The following is an 18571-nucleotide window of genomic DNA, read 5'->3' as shown; positions in this document are numbered from 1 at the left end:
CAGCGACCCAAATGACATGCTGCGCAGTGACACGACATGCGGCGGACCATCTGGACAGGGACACTCCGCCTGACTCCGCCGAGTACTACGAGCAAGTGGCCGCCCCCCAACATCGGTCTCGAAAGAGATGATCTAGAGTGCGTCGTCTCCTCAACTCATCCGGCTTCATGGAAGCAAATCTACGGCGTAATGTCCCGGCGCACCATCGGCGGCGGAAGGGTGTTGGGAAGCGGTAGAACTCTTGGGCCGCCTGCTCCTCCGCCGAAGTCCTCCTCCCCTGTTCCCGCTCGTCTCATTTCTCCGTCGGCCTCGAGCCTGTCCTTGAACACGTCCGCAAGCGATGGCTCTACACCACCATCATCGGACACACAAGATATCGCGGCCCGCATTTCGGTTGACAATGGAGCTCCCGATCTCGCCACGGCAGCCGCTGCTGCAGGGGACCGTTTGGTTTGCCCGATATGCAACGAGGAGATGGTCACCCTACTACAACTAAATCGTCATTTAGATGACGCACACAAGGAGATAGAGGAAGAGCAGCAGGATGAAGTCAAGGACTGGTTCAAACAACAGATGGTCAAGGCGAAAAAGTTCCAGCCGCTGGCGGTACTGAACCAGAAACTCAAGGGGCTGGATGTTTTCGAGTCCAACCATGACATCTCGCGAAGTGGTACTCCGACACCAAGGATCGCATCAACCGTGGATGCTAAAGACTCGGCTCCCCCTCCGACACCGCCGAAGCCGACACAGACCATCATAGACCCGGACGATGTTATCACGAAACAACATTGGCAGAAACGAACCGGCAACGATGTATGTGCAGATCCGGCATGCGGGAAAAGGCTGGGTTCCACGACGACAGGGATCGTCAATTGCCGGCATTGTGGTAAACTTTTCTGCGAGGAGGACACAATGTACCAGATGAAGTTGTCGCGGTCGGCGCAGCATGAGCCAGTCCGTGGTCTATGGTATCGGGTTTGCGAGACATGCTACAAGAGTCGCGAGGGGTATGTGGACAGACACGGTGTTGAACGTGACCGGATGAATGAGTTTGAGGCTATTAGGCGGAACAGACTCAGTCACAAAGAGATGGAAGTGTCGCGGCTGGAAAAGAGGCTGACCAGACTGACGCACTTACTGGCCAACCCACCGGACGAGATCCCACAGCCAACTCCTAACAAGAGATGGTCTTTGAATTGGGTACCAACCGACCCACGAAAAGCACTTGAACAGAGTATCGTGGCATGGCAGGATGACGCCGAGGTTCAACGATGTCCATATTGTCAGCAAGATTTTACCCAGTATACATTTCGGCGACACCATTGCAGAACATGCGGGAAGGTTGTGTGTGGCGATCCTGTCACCGCATGTTCTACTCTCGTCGGCCTCAGTGTCGCGACCAGTATGTTTTGTTTTCCTTGTCCTCTGTATCTCCCTTTCTGGACCGGCCCATACTGATTTGTATACAACAGCTAACTGCCGCCTCCGCGTGACAGAAAAGCCTCCCCCAGACGATACCATCTCGCTCGACATACGATTATGCAAAGACTGCAAGCACACGATATTCTCCCATCGAGACTTTCAGGCATCCTTAACATCACCTTCGATCGAGGCATTCACGCGAGCGTACAACAACCTTGTACAATTTGAGAGAGGAATCCGACTTCTGATGCCGAGATTCCAAAAATTGCTACAGGCCCTACAGGATCCGGACCGGCCACCCTCTGCCGCCCAGCTCACAGATGCGTCACGCACACGCAAACGGCTGATGGATTCGTTTTCGCAGTACGACACGGCAGCAAGGCGGATAAGAGACCTACCCAGCCAATCGGCCACGCAACTCAAGCTTCAAAAAGCTATTTACCAAAACGCCACCCAGTTTCTACATCTTCACATGCTCCCCTTGAAATCGCTGCCCAAGGTGCTTAAACATGCCACGCCGCATGGGGCCAGCAGCAGTAGACCTGGCGGTAGCGAATTTTCCAACCCACGTGCCTCTCTGGCCGTCCTGAACCGCAACCGCAGCACCCATCATATGCGTCACGACAGCAGTTCCAATATTTCCGTGGCAAGTTTCGCCTCTTCATCGCGAGTCAGCGAGCTTGAAGCCGAGGAAAAAGCACTTAGGGAACGTCTCATCGTGCTCGAAGAGCAGAAGTTCATGGTGCAAGAGATGATTGCCGACGCCAACAAACGACGCAAATTTGACGAGGTCGCAGCCCTGGCGGGCAATGTAGAAGATCTCAGTGTCGAGATTGACCGCGTCCAGAAACAGGTCGATAACTTGCGCAACGAGTTTGAAGACGTCTACACGGGGTTGGGTGGTGGTGGCGATACTACTATTCCTAACAACATTAACACCAACAACAACAGCCGTCCCAGCAACAACGGACATGGAAGCGGTGTCAACAGTCCTATCAGGAAACCTTCACATGGCGCTACCGTGGCCTTGACAACTGGGGTCAACATCTCAGGCGCCAGAAGTGGATCTGGCGGGAACGGTTGACCTTTTATGCCCCAGGCACGCCCATCCCGCTGGCGTTTGATACAGATATGAACCGACATGATACGATATGGTATGACATTGGATTGGGGCTTGTGGTTGATAAAACGGTGTCTTTGGGCGGTGTCTGTCTTCAAGAGTGTGGTTTTTTACAGTCTAGTAGCTTTACGTTTAAATCAGATCGTATTACATTGCATTGCCACACTCTGGGAGATAAGAGGAGTCAATACTCCCTCGGCCGTAGCAAGGATGAACACCGTATCGTATCAATGATAGGAATATAATAAACAATAAGTCGTTATCCATCATCTCATCATCGTCGTGAGTGAAAAGAGAAGGAAAGGAAAAGAGTTCCTTTCAGCCAAATTCTGCAATGACTTCTTCCCCTTTTTCTCTCATCCGTCCTCCCTGACTTGTCTCCTAGCTTCAGCAAGCACGGCGTTCAGCAACTGTTGATTCGCTTCACGGACGAAATTCTCATGCCTGGCTTCCGAGACCCCTTCCGCATTACTGCCGTGCTCAAGCAGGCCCAGAAATCCGTTAACTAATTCGACAGGCTTGGAGGCGAATTTCAACCGCCCTTCAACGGATATGGCGTAGGCGGCGGTGGAGACTCTAGAGACGCGCATTGGAGGTTGGTGCGGTGGTGGTTCTTGGACAGAAGCCTCGCTCTCAGTCTCAGTCTCAGTCTCAGTATGCGGCCTCATCGGATTCTTCTTCGTCTTGTTTGCAGTGGCCACTGAAGTATCATTGCCAACGGCGGCATTTCCTTCGTCGTCGTCGTTACCATCATTGTCGTCGCCATTGACAATCGTAGAAGGAAAAGGATCAATATTTAATCCCGTCTTGTCCCGAATCCACGTTGCAAGAGTATCCATAAATTGCGGTCGTCTACTGTCATTTGTCGTCTGGTCTGAACCGTCGAGCACATGGCGATATTGCTCACCCACCGTGCGCGGCGGGACAGTGATATCGAGAGTCTTCAAGCTCGGCGCGACGGGCGGCGCAAAGGAGATGGTGATTCGCAATGTGCCCACGATTGACTGGAATATTGAGTGAAGGTGTTCGCGTTCTTGTTCACGTTCGTGTTCGTGTTCCTCTGCTACTGATTCTTGCTCTGCTTCGGCTACCAATGCCGACGCAAACGCCGCCCTCCCCAGCGCAACAGACACTGTTGCAAGGTACTGTTCCAGCGTGGAGCGAATCAGTGCTGGAGACAACCTGAGCGGCGTTATATCGGCCAATGCCAATGAGAATGTGTCTGCCAGATATGTCGTCACGGCTTTCAGTGCGGATGGCGATGCCTTGCAGAGTAAAATGGCGGTGGCATCTGAGTTGGAGTCTGGCTCTGGCCTCAAATCACGACGGCTGCTGCTTGTTGAAGATTGAGGAGTTTTTTCGGTGGTGTAAATGACGAGTTTATATGTCGTCCTATCGTACACGAGCGAAATCATGAGTGCATGTCCATGATGATTGCCGGTGGATTGACAACTGGCGCCGGCAGTACTATCACGATGGTCCCGTTTCCTTTTTCGGCCATGAGCATCAACACTTGAGTGTTCAAGTTCTGCCCTCGATGACAAAAGAAGCCGCCAAGTACATTCCTTCAGAACACCCAGTCGCTCGTGTTCTTCAACTTCTTCGTACCGTGGACGTTGTTCCTGTTCTCTGGCGAGTGAGGCGCGTAGCGCAGCGGCATGTTCTGAGAGTCCGAGTGCTTCAGTTTGGGCTCTGGCTCCGCCGGCACTGAGCTTTGGGTCCAAGATGATGGCATGCAAGGAAGCTGGGAGATGAGTTATGGAGTACAAGACCCATGAGGTGTCGTAGAGAGCATTGTCCATGGTGTCATGTTTCATCTCCGTGCTCGTGTCGTGGATCGTTGTCGGTAGAAGTTGTTGGTGTTCTATTAACGCGTGGGACGCGAGGGGGTACAAAACAATGCTATACTGTATTTTTTTACCCCCTCAAAGCTGTAGCCTCGTGCGGGAACATCCCATGCCTCAGTCTCAACCTTGTGTCGGCATACTACTACATACTAGTGGTAATCTACTCGAACATCACAGACACAAAGTCAACAACCTGGCCAGTAATGCTAGTGCTACTGACTACGAGCGTATGGTCCGCCATATGAGCAACATTTACAGCAATTGGATTGATCCAGCTCCAATCCTTTGTCAACGGTGTACTACTCATGCTACAAGGAATGATCTGCTTCAAATGGAGGTAGATTGCGTCTCAATACTACTGACTGGAAGCATATACTGTGCCTCCGGTGACCGCTCGTGGCAAAAGAACAAGAAAGTGCTAGTCATTCCAGCGCAGGTGCCTTTCTTCAGCAACTCCTTTCTTAGCTCCTTGACCTCGGCGTACAACTTGAACTATACGCATCTTCGTCTGAGTGCTTCTTTTTGGTCGTTGGAAGGCACGAACATGAAATTTGACCGCCAAACCGGACCTAGCGTAGGAGATGCTGGGGGAGAACTTGGTTCCGAAGAGTGTGCCGGTGACGCTGCTGGTGGTGATAGACGCGCACTCGGAGCAGGGTCGTTGGCGAAGTATGGCGAGACAGTAGGAGCCGAGTTGGTAGCTGGAGGCGGAGACGAGGGAGGTCTTGTAGCCTGCGAGTTGCCAGTATCTGCATTCAACTCGAAGCGTGCACCACTGCTGCCGATGCCGACGTTGCTGCCTCGTCGCTGCTGCCGGCCCCCTTCGTTGGTTTTGAGCCGCTTGCGACGCTCGTCCGTGACTCCAGTCCACTGCTTTGTTGTGGCGTCGCAGAGTTCTACTTCAAATTCGGTCTCCTGAAGAGGGCGCTTGGAAGTCTTCCCAGTTGACTGCAGTGGGGCCTGGTCTTCGTCCGTCTCAAAATCCTGTGCGAGTTCTCTGTCCCTCGCCGATTCGACCTCGGCTCTTCTCTCCGCTGACTCTGACTCGGGACCTGGGTTCAAAGAAGGGTTCTCTTCATTGTTTGAAGACTTTCCGTCCGCTGGCCTCGCTGGTCTCGGTAGTGGCAATGGTCGATACCAGCCAGACTTTCCCGACGGCTCTGAACCCACTGTAGTGATGGTCAGCAAATACAGATCTGAAAGACAGTCTTGCAGGAAGGGTACAGATCTTGGTAGGAGAAAACGCGGAGTAGGGATTATGTGGGGTTGTGGTTGTGGTCGTCCCAAAAGACACGCGAGAGTGAGAGGATAGAGTAGGCTTACTTTTCTTTCTTCGAACCCGTCTTCAGGATGATGAATAGCGACAGCCAAGATGAGTCAGTCGCTTGCCGTGTATTTTTAGTATATCTGTTCATAGGTTAGCCCTGGGTTGAAGTCTGGTTGGATGCTCAAGCAGCCTTACAGTTCCAGCGGAAGAGAGCAAGACAGCGCAGGCAGGCGGGCAAAGAGTGCTTTTGATCCTCCAAGCACACCAGTAGCATGAAAACAGGCAGTGCAGGACGTGGCAAGACAAAAAAACAGACAGAGTAGGATTGCTGGCGAGGAGAAGGGTTGTCGGAAGTTGGTGTGAGAGGAAGGGTCGCAGATGCCTTTTTATTCTGCAGCTTCACCACTGCAAGGCTCCTGTTTGTGCGTGACCGAAGTGAAATCTAGGGCTAGCGCACCCGACTATCCTCGAAATGCTTTGAACGCAGCTGCGACAGTCGTGCCCCTGGAGACAGCATCTTTCACCTTGTCGTCTGCTGCGACGAGCTTTGGCATCAACGACAAAGCCTCGTCCAGCAACTCTTGTGGAATGATCACCACACCCTCCTGCGAGTCGCAGAACACAATGTCGCCCTGGAAATCGTCAGCCTCCTTGCTCCATTTAGTCTCCCTCCTTGTTCGAGGAAGCAAGGCCAGACATACAGGTGACACAGTCACGCCGGTGATGGAGACCGGCACATTGCGAGCATACACCGTCGATTCTGCATTCGTGCCCACAGTGGATTTGCCCAGAGCAAAGATCTGACTGTGTCAGCCCGCCTCGGTTCTTCGTGGCAAGAAAAGATCAAAAGTCGAGAATCCTGCTTTCGAGGGGCAAACATACCGGCAGCTCAGATTTTCTGAGCTCTGCCATATCTCGCACGCGGCCACCGACCACACAGCCAGCAAGGCCTCTGATTTTCATCCGCTGGGCCATGATGCCTCCTACAGCAGCACACTTTTGGCCCGAAGGCTGGTCGATCACAAGGATCGTGCCAGACTCAGTTAAGTCAACCCAATGACTCCCCTTTGGCACGCTGTGCTCGGCTGGCGGTGCTTCTTCAGGTGGAGAATGTTTCGACACCAGTTTCAAGGTACTTGCAGGAGCAATGACTTTCCGCACTGTTTCGGCAGACGTCGGTGGTGTTGCAATAGGCCCTTGCCCCCAGGAACCGTCAAACCATGGTTATATATTTATGGTAGCGGATGTCGCCGGCTTACCGATGTCCGCGAGATATCCGGCCCGGGAAACCTCTCCGGACTTTGTTTTCTGGAGCTTGAGGAGAGCATCCGAGACCTAGCTGTCTCAGAGGACCACGGATGATTGAGCAGGAGAAGGCGTTCTTACATCGCAGGCTGAATATTCTTGCAATCGCTGGAGCTTCGCATGGAGACCTTCCGAACGGAGAGAGCTTGTGCTCATCGTGGAAACCCGTCCACTTCGAGACGACCGGACCAATGGAACTGTGTCAATTGGAGAACAGGACCTGAAGTGCCCAAGGGATGATGCTGAGAGAGATTTATATATGAGTCTGCTGGACATATCAAAGGGTTCCAGGTTATATGGAAAATGGGAACGGAGTTTGATGTTCCTGAAATTGCCAAATTGTTGTTTGACGTTCCTGAAACGCTGGATTGTTGTTTGGTTGTATGCTTGGCCCCTAGTCCCCAAATCTGGAGCCACACCACGCATCAGGCTCGGCAAGAACCAACAAACCAGCTACAGTGCCACCGCGACGCGGGATGACACCAGAAAACGACTCAATAGTCCGCCACTGCTCGCCAGGCACGACCTACCATAGTAGGTACCTATGGTACTGGCGTGATGCGTGACACTAAGACATATGAATATAGGCAACTCTGAATGTTGGTCCTGTCCCCATATTCCCGAACCTATACAAGAGCAATGCCGTTTGCCTGAGAAGACAAGTTCCTAGATTGCTATACAGTTGGCAAGAACTGAATGACAAAGACATACAAATACAAACAAGCTAAGTACTGTCTTGAGGCGCAAATGGAAACAGAGCAGGCTGCATACAGTCCTAAGTGGTTTGTTTGTACATGTAACATTTTCCGCATCTGGGACTGCCCAGGTGCTCCTGTTTGGATGTAATTTCTCAATTTGCGTAAACGGTAGCCAATTCATAGCATGAGAACCCTTTATCATTGGCCTGAATGGAAGCCTGGCCTTTCCGATAAGATGTCGCAAACAAAGACGTTGTTCATTTGATTCGTGGCTCGGCCTGTCATCGTCATCAGGATGCTGAAATATATCTAGTACGGTGGCAAGACAAACCTTCCATCTGCTGTTCACTGGAGAAACATTAGCATCTCACCCGTAACGTCAAAGAAGCTGGCCTACCTTCAAAGCCAACAGGCGCTTCCACCGCATCCGATTGTCCTCTCGTCCTTCCCGTTAACCGATAATCTCTATCCATCACTGCCATTGTAAGTAACTCTCTTGACCACTTCTGAAGCCCTCACTGACTTTGTCTATCCCACACGTCTAATTGTCTTCTGGGTCGCTTGTAGTCGTTTGTGTAGTATCGGAGAGATGCAAGACCGGCACCCTGTCAAGATCTGCTTAGTATTGGCCGACTTCAACGGTTGTGTTGCTGCATACTGTGACCCCAAACATTCCGGTCATGATCACATACGGCAGCAGGGCCTCAAAAGGGACGCCCATCTTGGGAAGGAGTCCGGATCAATCGGACCGTAGGAGATCTCGGTGCACAAGAAAGGCGCAAATAGGGTCGACTGTAGGCGGAAGCCACGGCTGGCTACACTCTTGGCCTGAGCAATTCACCAACGTCTTCAACTTGTGTTGCGCTCGCTGACCAAATGCAAGGACTTTCAGCGCAGGCATGAGACGTTCAGTTGGAGTTGAAGCTCATTGATTGTCGATGCCGCCAAGCTGATTGGGCAGAAGATGACGCCGCTCTAGCTAGGTACTAGCACGTGACAGTCTTGTTCAGCCTTGCCTCACCAGCCAGCCTCGCCGTAAGATCATTCGATATCACGTGCAAGCAACTTAACTACCATCTATGGTGGTGGATATGAGAACTGGAGGGGAGAGCGTGGAAATGCAACAGAAACAGCCTCGACGGTGCCAAAACGTGCGGAAATTCGATTTCGACGCGTAGCAGGATTGCAACTGGAACATTCTTATTTTACTTACGCTTCTGAGTCGCGCTGCGGTAGATCTCACGCGTCGATCTTCCTGCGCCGCACCCCTCGCCCCAACCGATTGCCTTGCGCCGCGATATTCACGACCGATTCGGGCCCGGCGTGTTAAACCGTGTCGAGGCTTTGCTATAAAGCTGTGTCACTCCGAAAATTCGCATCTGTCCATGGGGAACAAATGGGGAGGCTTACAACTGCAGGACTGACTAGTGCTCCGGCGTCGGATCGCAGAAGCACCACGTTGTGAACCACGGTTCTGTTGGGCGGACTTGCAGACGCTCGATCTCAACATCTACAGTGGATGATTCTGGTGGTGGCACTGGCACTGCATTCCGTGTGAGGTAGCAACAAGCGCCAGGCGCGGAACGTCTGAGGACGGGGACGCACTCTCGATTTCAGCGACTGCGATCAACGAAACGAACGAAATGGCGGAGTCCGAGTTATCTACCCCAAAAGAATACGATACAGATGACAGCTCGCTAGGGGAACAATTACAGAGGTCGGCTGAGGAAGGCGTTAGTGATGCTGAAGGCGGAACCATCTCCGTGGCCCACACCGAGATAAACGAAGATGTACCGATGAAGGATGTTGATGCGGCACAAATAAAACAAGAAATACGTTCGGGAAATCGTACGGAAAAGGAACAGGAGGGCGAAGCTGGTAATCTCGGAGACTCCCAAGATGCAGAAGCTGACGCCGATGCCGATGCCGATGCCGACGCCGACGCCGACGCGGACGAAGAGGAACCTGAGGCTGATGCACATTCCCCCGGAGTCGCATCGGGTGATGCAAATGGAAACGACGACGAGGGGGCGAAAGAAGCATGTGTGTTTTGCAACATGGTAGAAAGTCCCGCTGACGGCAAGGCTGAGCCTGATTTAACTTGTTCCGGATGTGACAACCAAGCGCATTCAGGCTGCGCGGAAGAACAAGGCGCGGTCCAAGAGAAAGACGAAGCAAATTTCCAATGCTCGGGATGTCAGGAAAGGGGGCCACCGTCAGCGTCTCCCAAGGAGCAAGCGGCACGCTCAAAGAACTCCGCCCCTCGACTCGTTAGAGACCTGTTGCCTGTGACGCGGGGCGTACAAAAGCCCAACTCCCACTCAATTTTTGCGCAACCGCTTATTTCGGAAACGGAGGATGGAGGTCGTGCGTTAAGGAAGAGAAAATCGCTAACAGCAGAACCACCAATAATCGAGAAGAGACGCCGACGGGCCACACCTCGGGGATCAGGAGACGTATCATCCACCGTGGAAGTTGATAGCAAGGCAGAAGTCGGCCGGGTGGTCGCACCCTTGACCAGAAGATCCAGTCAGAAAACAACGCGACCTATAGCGCGGATATTGCAGCATCGACCGTTCGAGAAGGCACCGCCTCACAAATTCATCCTCGCTTTTCGGCTGGACCAGTCGAAAATTGCAGAAATACTCAGTAAACCTCCCCGACCGGGACGACGAAAAGAGCGGAAGGACAGGAGAAGGCCTCCGAAGATCCCTCCCCCAGTATTTCAAACGGATGTTCCCAAGTTCCCAGCTCTGCCAACACAGCATCTCTTTTTCCCGGCGGCATTTACAGACAGGGAGGCGGAACTGAACTCCAAGCCGTACGGTGGTATTCTTTCGGAAGCCGAAGCAGACACAAGCCGATCGTTACCGCAGCTCAAGGATAGAGAAATTTTCGAAATTGCCAGAAAAGAGGCAGAAGAAGAACGACGAAGGACTTCAGCCGCGGCCGAAGCTGAGATCAACGGAGACGCAGCAGCAGCAGCGAAGCCCAGCCGCACTGTGTCCGGGCCACCCACCAAGATCAAATGTATTCAGTTTGGAAAGTATGTCATTGACACTTTCTATGCTGCCCCATATCCGGAAGAATACTCGCACGAAGCAAGGTTGTTCATCTGTGAATTCTGCTTGAAGTACCTCCCTTCTGAGTTCGTGGCGTATCGGCACAAACTAAAGTGCCCAGCCAAGCATCCACCTGGCGATGAGATTTATCGAGATGGCACTATTTCAGTCTGGGAAGTCGACGGTCGTAAGAAGACCGAATATTGCCAATGTTTATGTCTCATGGCAAAGATGTTTCTTGGCTCAAAAACCCTCTACTACGACGTCGAGCCGTTTCTCTTCTACATACTGACTGAGTACGACGAGTTCGGGTACCATTTTGTGGGTTATTTCAGCAAGGAAAAGAGACCGGCAAGCCAGAATAATGTCAGCTGTATTCTGGTCATGCCCATCCACCAGAGAAAAGGCTATGCGACATTCTTGATTGACTTTTCTTATTTGTTGACGAGAATAGAAGGCAAGGAGGGATCTCCCGAAAAGCCGCTCTCAGACATGGGATTGACAGCGTATCGATCGTATTGGGACCTGACGATATCAAAGCATCTGTTGGATATTGGCTTGAAGCCATTCAGCACAAAGACTCTTATGGCTCGGACGGGGATGACTGCGGACGATGTGATCCATTCCCTGGAACGACTCTACGCATTTACACGGGATCCGGTGACCAAGACATACGCCGTCAGGTACGATCGGAAACTTTATGAGCGGATCGTACAGGAATATGAATCGAAGAAGCATAGGGTCCTGAAACCCGAGAATCTGATCTGGACACCCTATGTCATGGGCCGAAGCGACCAAGCCGCACTGGACGGTCAACCACTGCAAGCTATGGCACCACGTGATGAAGACGACGAAGGCGAGGACGTCGGTGATAAAGACGCTGGGCGGCGACAAGAAGGCGAAGACGCCGACGAGGTCAATGGTCGAGCCGAATTGTCCAAAGCAGACGGCACTGTGAACAGCGTGGTTGACGGCGAAGAAGCCGGCCAGCGATCGAAGTCGAGGCAAGGGTCCAAGCCTCAAGACCAAGAAGATGTCGATACTAAAGACGAGTCTCCCGTGAACGACCATGGCCAAGTCGCTCCTGGGCCTCCTCCCACCGACGCCCTCAATGGCACAGTCACAAACCACATTGCCCATCCGGAGGTTCCAAACAACGGCGAGGTGCACGTCAATGGTGATCCTCTTACCAAAGAAGGGTCAGACCATTCGCAAACCGCGGGACAGTACCAGAAAGTTGGCCAAGCAGCTGACGGTGCCGCTGCCGTCGCCTCAGCCCCTGAAGAGCAGCCTCCTCTCAGCGGTTACGCGCTCGCGTATCGCACCCACGCCATCCCACCTACACGGTTCCAGATCGAGCCTCCCATCCCGGCATCCATGCTGCGGCGGCAGAACACGAAGAAACGCAATCGATCGACCGCATTTGGTGGCGCGTCTCACTTGTCCAACGGGGCCACGGGTACACCGTCTACGCCGCAAGTTGCTGTGCGCAGTTCACCGCGTAACGCTGCTGCTGCTGCTGCTGCTGCTGCGGGCGCAACATCAGCCAATGGTGGCCTTGGCTCACTCACGTCGCCGGAAAAGGGCCACCTCAACAACTTGAATAATACCCCCGTAAGGCGCAGTGTACGAGGAAGGGCTCTTGAGACCAGAAGAAGTACTCTCGCCACAGTGGAGACGGCTGGATCTAGCGTTGACGGAGCAGATGACGCCGATGAGGACGATGATGGTCCAGTTGCTCCTTCTCGGCGAATCACCCGAAACAAGACCGAGACAGGCACGGACGGGCAGCAGGATGATGACCAAGAGGAAGAAGACCAGGTGGCAAGCTCTTCTTCTTCGAGCGAACAGGACGATGCAGATGCAGATGCGGATGCGGATGCGGATGCGGATGCCGATGAAGACGAAGATGCTGAAGCAGACGACGATGATGGCGCAGATGTCCAAGAGGAGAGCGAGAGTGAAAGTGACGAGGATGCACAGGAGGGAGAGGAAGATGAAGACGAGGATGAAGATGAACTTGACTTCGAAGACATCGACGACGACGACAAGGACGCCGATCCTGATGTCGAAGTCGATCTCGATGACGAAGATGAAGATGACGACGAGGATGAAGACGCTGAAGATGGATGACGAGGGCCGTAGTCTTGGTCATGACAAGGCCAGGCAAGGCTGCCTGTCTACCTACTTGAGCGGCCGTCCATTTGTCTTCTTGGCTGGCCAGTCGTTTTGTCAGTCTTCTTCCTCCTTCGCCAGTTTTGCATCTTTATTCTTCTCCTCAATAGGGTATTCTTCTTGAAGGGGGGAACAGGGTGAGAAAGAAGCAAGGCCATCCTCCTCTGTCTCCCTACCTTAGGCACCTGCGTGTTATGTACTGAATCTAAGATGATCGCCCCCCCTCTGTTTCCAGTCCAGTCAATATGATGCACATGGACATGCAATGAAAACCTGAATCAACCAAAATAACACTGCCCAGATCACAAGGAGACAGCGGTCTGATGCTTATTAGCACTTGTCCTTGCACCTGCTCGACATGTCTGCTGTGTCGAGTCTGCTGACGACATCCATGGTTGTATGATCTCTTTCTCTCTCCCTTCTCCTGCACGTATAGTACTGTACTTTCGTTACCTAGTAGTGCCATTCTTAGACACAAGATCTTGATATTGGGGAGTCGATCTGCCCTGGCTCCGACTCGACTCGGCTTTACTTCACTTACCTTGTGTCTCACTGCCATTGCACTGCTTGCCTTACCCGTCTCCTTACTACTGACCTATAACCTAATGTAACCAAAAACTAATAGGCAAGCAATGCCCAATAGCATTTTAACACTGGCACCGACATTGCCCGCCTACCAGGTATGTACACTACCTGGTATCCGCAGTAAAGAACAGCCTACGCCGGTAGTAGTACTTAGTTCTCCTAGATCTAAGCAAGATAGTCAACTTGTAAGCGTCGACAAAGGGAAAAACAAGATTCAATGAACCGAAACACTCAATACGTCAATTCTCAGCTAAAAATTCATTTCTAACACTAGCATAGCAGTCAACCGGAAGAACCCCAGATTGCTGTCCGCAGTTCAGCCACCTGTCTGCTTTTCCATACGTGACCAGGAGCAATAAGATGTAGGTGCTGCTGAGCACTCTCAGTGGCGTCCCAGGATACAGTCTTCCCCGAATGTGGGAGACTGCTTTATCTAGTTTGTCGCTGTCACCTCATCCACGTCCTCAGCCCCAACCACCACTTCACCATTCTTCAACTCAGCACAGTTAACTCTGCTTTTTCCACCCCTGCCCAGAGCTTTTCCACACTTGTCCACGTCACGACCACCTGCTGATAAGGCTGAGCCCTCTGGTCATTGCCCCGGATCCTAGCCGCCTTCCATGATAATGTTCCTAGAGACATTTCCTCATCCCGGCACCTTGTCACGGGATGCCTAATACTTATGACTTCGCTTTTGTCGAGGATGTCTCTGCCATTGCCCGATACCCACCCTCGATGAAGCTCATCAAAAAAAGACCTTCAGCAAAAAGTCCTTTTGGTTGATAATGGGCATTTACTGTGGCTTCTTCTGAGCATTGGCGCCGCCGACGTACTTGCGCACATCCGTTGCCTCAACCAGCTGACGACCAAGTCCCTTTGTGGTATCCCAAGCCTGTCTGGCGACCGGTGGCACGTTGGGGTTCTGTACTTGCTGGTCGATATGCGCAGCCCCTTGGCTAAAAGCGTTCTGCACAAATTGGCTCTGGTGGAAGCGAGCTCTCAGGAAAACAGTGTAGATACCCAAAAGGATCCATGAGCCTTTGCTAAAGGTCAAGGCGGAAAGCAAGAGGCGGAACCACAGGGCAATCTCAAGCCCCGCAACCAGCATCATCGATGTGTCATAGTATTCCTTGACAAACTTGCCAATCGAGTTGGCCAGAGGAGACTGCGCTTTGGCGGCACCTGGAGAGGCCGGGGTGCCTCCCGGAGCGGCTTTCGGTGGCTGCAGGGTTGGGATGATGTTGGTACGGGTGTAGGTAGCAACATGGAACACGGAGTAGACGGTGAAAGGCAATAGAGCCAGCGGGACCTGTCTGGAGTACAGCCAGACGAGGGAGATCACTGTGGTTGTTTCTAAGTCAGCCCTCGTTATTTGGGATACCATCAACCGCAAAACTTACGCAGGTATTGGACATTCTCATCGGACAGCAGGAGATAAGCGGTCTGGCCGATGGGGGCACCCGGCCTCACTCTGGCGCGATAGGCCTTGAACACGACAATACCGTAGGTTGCGACCGCGGAGAGAAATGCCAGGCGATAGGTGAAGGCCGCCCATCGGGAGTAGTAGTTGAACGTGAGGTAGGACAAGGAATAACGAAGGACGGCCAGGAGGAGAGTGAAATGGCCACAGAACCACGCACTGTTCTCGAATTAGCCATTGCTTGTGCTGACGAGCAGGTGCTCGTAGAGAGACCGATGTCCTTACAATTGCAGAGTGGTTACAAGCTTGGTGACACGTTCGCCCAGAGGCGCAGTGGCTGGAGGAGGGGGTGCCATTGCGTGAAATTGGTCTAGAAACCCGGTAGAAGGGCGGTCAAGGACTCGATACCGTTGAGTAACGAGCGGGATGAATTGAGAGAGAGCTTAGGAAAGGAGGAAGAAAGCTGTGCGGGCAGATAAAAAGTAGCAGCAGAGGCAGCAGCAATCTGGTGGTGATGGTAGTGTGGGAGCAAGAAAGCAAGCGAGAACAGTAGTGAGATAGCAGTGATAGTAGTAGCAGCAGTGAAAGTAGTAGTTGCTGGGGGGCAGAAGCCTGTAAGGTGGCTTGAATATTGCCCTGCCAGTGCCAGTACCTGTCACTGCAGGAGCTCGCTCATGCGCTCTCATTCATCATCGGTGATGCAGTGGGTTTGTGGGAGCGATGATGTCAAACTGACCCTCCTGCCAGTGCCCAGTAGCATAGCAGCACTGGCAGGGTCCTTGGTACCTTGATTCGTGACACCACACTGGCAGCTCTTCAGCACGCACCTATCTTCGCCTACAACGTAGGTACTACAACGTAGGTACTACAACTACTATGTACAGTGCGATAGGTACCTGGTAAAAGCCACAACTGCAGCTCCGCGACGGCAAAAACTCCTGCTCAACTCAAAAGTCTCAGTTGTCCATGCTTACGAGTATGCAATCCCCTGCTGGTTGCCCCCTCGAACCTGGTACATGGTCTCGTGCACTGGCACATCTGACGTACCAGCAGTGACGCAGTCCTGAACGTTGGTTTATCTCCGCAATCTTTACACCAGCGGCTACACTGTTACCACCCAATCGCCGCAGCTAGAGAGGTGACAAACATGCTTGAGTTCGTCCAAGTCGACTCACTTTTCGAAGCTTGTTAAGGTACACAAGGGCAGAAAGAAAGAACCCGTGCATCCTAGTTGAGAGATTCGCTCAAGTTGGAAGGTATGAAAACAAGACTGTTTTTGAGAGACACCAGTAACCTTTTCCACCGCAACAATCCACCAGCACCACTCGCCGCTTCCATCCTTGAGACCGACACAGCCTGGACGATATGATCGTCTTAGACTCCACATCCATGGCCCTCAAAAGTTGGACTGCTATCTGGGCATGCTGAACCGTGCCTATCTCATTATCCACAATCCCTGGACTCTCCTCTCAAGATGCCCTGCTCCAGCAAAATCGTATGTGATGTGATTAGGTCGAGACTAGGCAACAGTGCCAGTCTGTCGCTCGCTCCGTCGTAAACACCAACAAAGGCTAGGAAATAAAAGGAGGGTGGATGAAGCATGAAGTCGCCTTCGTCGTTTCGTCGCTCGCCGAAACCGGCGACAGTAGCTAAGGAAGAACACGCCAATGATCAAGTGTGCGTCGCCCGCGATGTCGATCATCGAAGCGAGAAGCCCTTCCGCTTGCCCTCTTTCTCGATGGGTCGACCTTGCTCAATGCGGAGCTTCTTCTCCTCGAGTTCTGCTCGCTGGCGTTCGAGTTGTTCTTTCATCTCGCGATGACGGGCAAAAAGCTCCTCCTCACTCTGCTGCAATTTGCTCTCCTTTTCTTGCACCTTTTGCTGGAACACCATCTTCATCTCGGCCTCCATCTTGGCGAGCTTCTGCTCATGGAGTGTGCGCTCTTCCTCTTGCTTGACGGCGGGGTTCACCTCCTTGAAAACGCTGGGGTCCTGTGAAACGCCCATTTGAATGAGCTTGTCGGAGCGGTAGTTCTCGTAAAGAGTATTGTTGGTATGCTCTTTGAGTTCTTCCATGTGTGTGCGGATCAGCATCTGGCGTAACTTGACAAAGTCACAATGATCCTCGTTGTCGACTTCAATGATACCCCATGGATAGCGACGTCCACGGACTTTGCGACCCTCAGCATTGGTGACTTCGTAGTTAGCGCCGACGACTGCGAATGGGACTTTAGACATGATCTCTTGGTTCTCGGCGATAGTTTCTTCGTCGTCTAGCTCGTAATGAGGCCCTTCGAAGATCTGGATCGAATGGTGCTGAATGTCGGCAAGGATCTACAAAAGTTAGTATGTAACTGTAATGGAGGTCGGAGATCGTCCTTACTCTATCCTTGAATGCAGCCACCTCTTCATCCGTAAGGGTGTCGGCTTTGGCAATGACTGGGATCAGGTTGACCTTGGTATGAAGCCGGCGCATGACTTCAATGTCCAATGGCTTCAGAGAGTGGCCAGTGGGTTGAATGAAATAGACACAGGCATGGATTCTATTATCGACAATGTTCATGCGGTTGACCTTGTTCTCCGCTTCCAAGTACGCATCGTATCGTTGTTCGATGTTTTCCACGATTGGGCGCCACGAGTCGTCATTGTTGACGAAGTCTCCGAAACCGGGAGTGTCAACCACGGTCAAACGCAGGCGCACGCCATTCTCCTCAATATCGGCGCTGATTGATTGAATGGAGACGGTTTTTGGGATGATGTCCAAACTGGGACCTTTGCGCTCACGGGGTGGATAGAGCGAAGTGTTGAACAGTGTGTTGACAAGAGTGGACTTGCCCAAACCAGACTCGCCTGCGCCGTGTTAGCTATCAGGATGTAAAATGACAAGATACGCATCTCTACATACCCACAATCATCACGTTGAAGTTGAATCCTTTCCGAACACTCTTTCGGTGCCACTGATTTGGTAGGTTGGCAAACCCAACATAACCCGTCAATTTTCTTCTGACCACATTTCGCATGTCATTTGCAGCAGCGGCAGCGGCTTTTGGGTCTTTTGAGCTGACAGTCTGTGCCGGATTTGGGCTTGAACTCGGACTGGAACCAACTGGCGTGGCTTCTTTGAGGTAAGGAGACGCAGGTTTCCCATTCGGGACGCTGGGGGAGGGCGAGGCTAGTGCGCCGTTGGGAACAGCAGCTGCATTCTCAGATTGGTTAGTTATGTTTAGAGGAGTTGCGAATTCGAGGGTTGGCAGAGTGGAAGAAGACGACCGGCCTCTTTCGAGGACAGTTCCGTCCGAGGTATCGGGGCCGACGGCCGAATCAATAGCAGTCTGTAAATCCATCTCCCACTCTTGCTCAACAAACTCGGGCCCCGGGGCAAGGAAGGTTTCCATTTAGAGTGTTTGAAAGGCGGACAGCATAGAGATAGTGGGTTGATGCGTGTTGCAAGGGTGGGAGAAAGTCGTGAATGGAGGCTCACCCATATTGTCAGGAGACACTGTTTGTGCAGGAGGTACTGAGGATCGTGGAAACGAGGCAACTAGAAGGTGAACGCTGTTAGTATCAGTCCGCGAGTACCATTGCGCCAACATGAAAAGTAAGACTGAGGCGAAAGTAGAAGAGACCGTCGCGACTGTGTGAGAGAAGTGTCGCAAGACGGAATTTCCAG

General features: G+C 52.4%; 7 protein-coding genes across 8 annotated transcripts; 2 read left to right on the top strand and 5 right to left on the bottom strand.

Annotated features, from left to right (window-relative positions):
• The first annotated feature begins 2 nt into the window (after nucleotides 1-2).
• On the top strand, nucleotides 3-2883 carry HMPREF1120_09047. Of its 2 annotated transcripts, none has more exons than XM_009163323.1 (2): nucleotides 3-1402; nucleotides 1497-2883. In XM_009163323.1, exons 1-2 carry the CDS (start codon nucleotides 37-39, stop codon nucleotides 2504-2506), a joined length of 2376 nt encoding a protein of 791 aa, XP_009161571.1. In that variant the 5' UTR covers nucleotides 3-36; the 3' UTR covers nucleotides 2507-2883. The 2 variants fall into 2 exon arrangements, with proteins under 2 accessions (XP_009161571.1, XP_009161570.1); XM_009163322.1 differs by having other exon boundaries at nucleotides 1473-2883.
• A 15-nt stretch (nucleotides 2884-2898) lies between these two features.
• On the bottom strand, nucleotides 2899-4344 carry HMPREF1120_09046 (uncharacterized protein; the record flags this gene model as incomplete). Its single annotated transcript, XM_009163321.1, has 1 exon — nucleotides 2899-4344. One exon carries the CDS (start codon nucleotides 4342-4344, stop codon nucleotides 2899-2901), a length of 1446 nt encoding a protein of 481 aa, XP_009161569.1.
• A 1773-nt stretch (nucleotides 4345-6117) lies between these two features.
• Nucleotides 6118-7117, bottom strand: HMPREF1120_09045 (uncharacterized protein; the record flags this gene model as incomplete). Its single annotated transcript, XM_009163320.1, has 5 exons — nucleotides 6118-6288; nucleotides 6358-6456; nucleotides 6539-6852; nucleotides 6916-6991; nucleotides 7043-7117. 5 exons carry the CDS (start codon nucleotides 7115-7117, stop codon nucleotides 6118-6120), a joined length of 735 nt encoding a protein of 244 aa, XP_009161568.1.
• A 799-nt stretch (nucleotides 7118-7916) lies between these two features.
• On the bottom strand, nucleotides 7917-8380 carry HMPREF1120_09044 (uncharacterized protein; the record flags this gene model as incomplete). Its single annotated transcript, XM_009163319.1, has 5 exons — nucleotides 7917-7937; nucleotides 7991-8007; nucleotides 8057-8134; nucleotides 8183-8264; nucleotides 8318-8380. The coding sequence occupies 5 exons, from the start codon at nucleotides 8378-8380 to the stop codon at nucleotides 7917-7919; spliced, it is 261 nt and encodes an 86-aa protein (XP_009161567.1).
• Nucleotides 8381-8724: 344 nt separating this feature from the next.
• HMPREF1120_09043 (histone acetyltransferase) lies at nucleotides 8725-13292 on the top strand. The gene has a single exon (XM_009163318.1). The coding sequence runs from the start codon at nucleotides 9303-9305 to the stop codon at nucleotides 12852-12854; it is 3552 nt and encodes a 1183-aa protein (XP_009161566.1). The 5' UTR covers nucleotides 8725-9302; the 3' UTR covers nucleotides 12855-13292.
• Nucleotides 13293-14274: 982 nt separating this feature from the next.
• On the bottom strand, nucleotides 14275-15257 carry HMPREF1120_09042 (uncharacterized protein; the record flags this gene model as incomplete). The annotated part of the gene is made up of 3 exons (XM_009163317.1): nucleotides 14275-14822; nucleotides 14882-15120; nucleotides 15187-15257. The coding sequence occupies 3 exons, from the start codon at nucleotides 15255-15257 to the stop codon at nucleotides 14275-14277; spliced, it is 858 nt and encodes a 285-aa protein (XP_009161565.1).
• Nucleotides 15258-16599: 1342 nt separating this feature from the next.
• On the bottom strand, nucleotides 16600-18488 carry HMPREF1120_09041 (peanut-like protein 1 (cell division control like protein 1); the record flags this gene model as incomplete). Its single annotated transcript, XM_009163316.1, has 4 exons — nucleotides 18383-18488; nucleotides 17807-18097; nucleotides 17285-17751; nucleotides 16600-17235 (listed from the first exon to the last, which is right to left on the bottom strand). Exons 1-4 carry the CDS (start codon nucleotides 18384-18386, stop codon nucleotides 16600-16602), a joined length of 1398 nt encoding a protein of 465 aa, XP_009161564.1. The 5' UTR covers nucleotides 18387-18488.
• Between the last annotated feature and the right edge of the window lie 83 nt (nucleotides 18489-18571).

The sequence above is a fragment of the Exophiala dermatitidis genome, assembly GCF_000230625.1.
Source record: "Exophiala dermatitidis NIH/UT8656 unplaced genomic scaffold supercont1.8, whole genome shotgun sequence".
NCBI lineage: Eukaryota > Fungi > Ascomycota > Eurotiomycetes > Chaetothyriales > Herpotrichiellaceae > Exophiala > Exophiala dermatitidis.
Note: the sequence above shows the minus strand (reverse complement) of the source record. Positions and strands in the feature narration are given on the sequence as shown.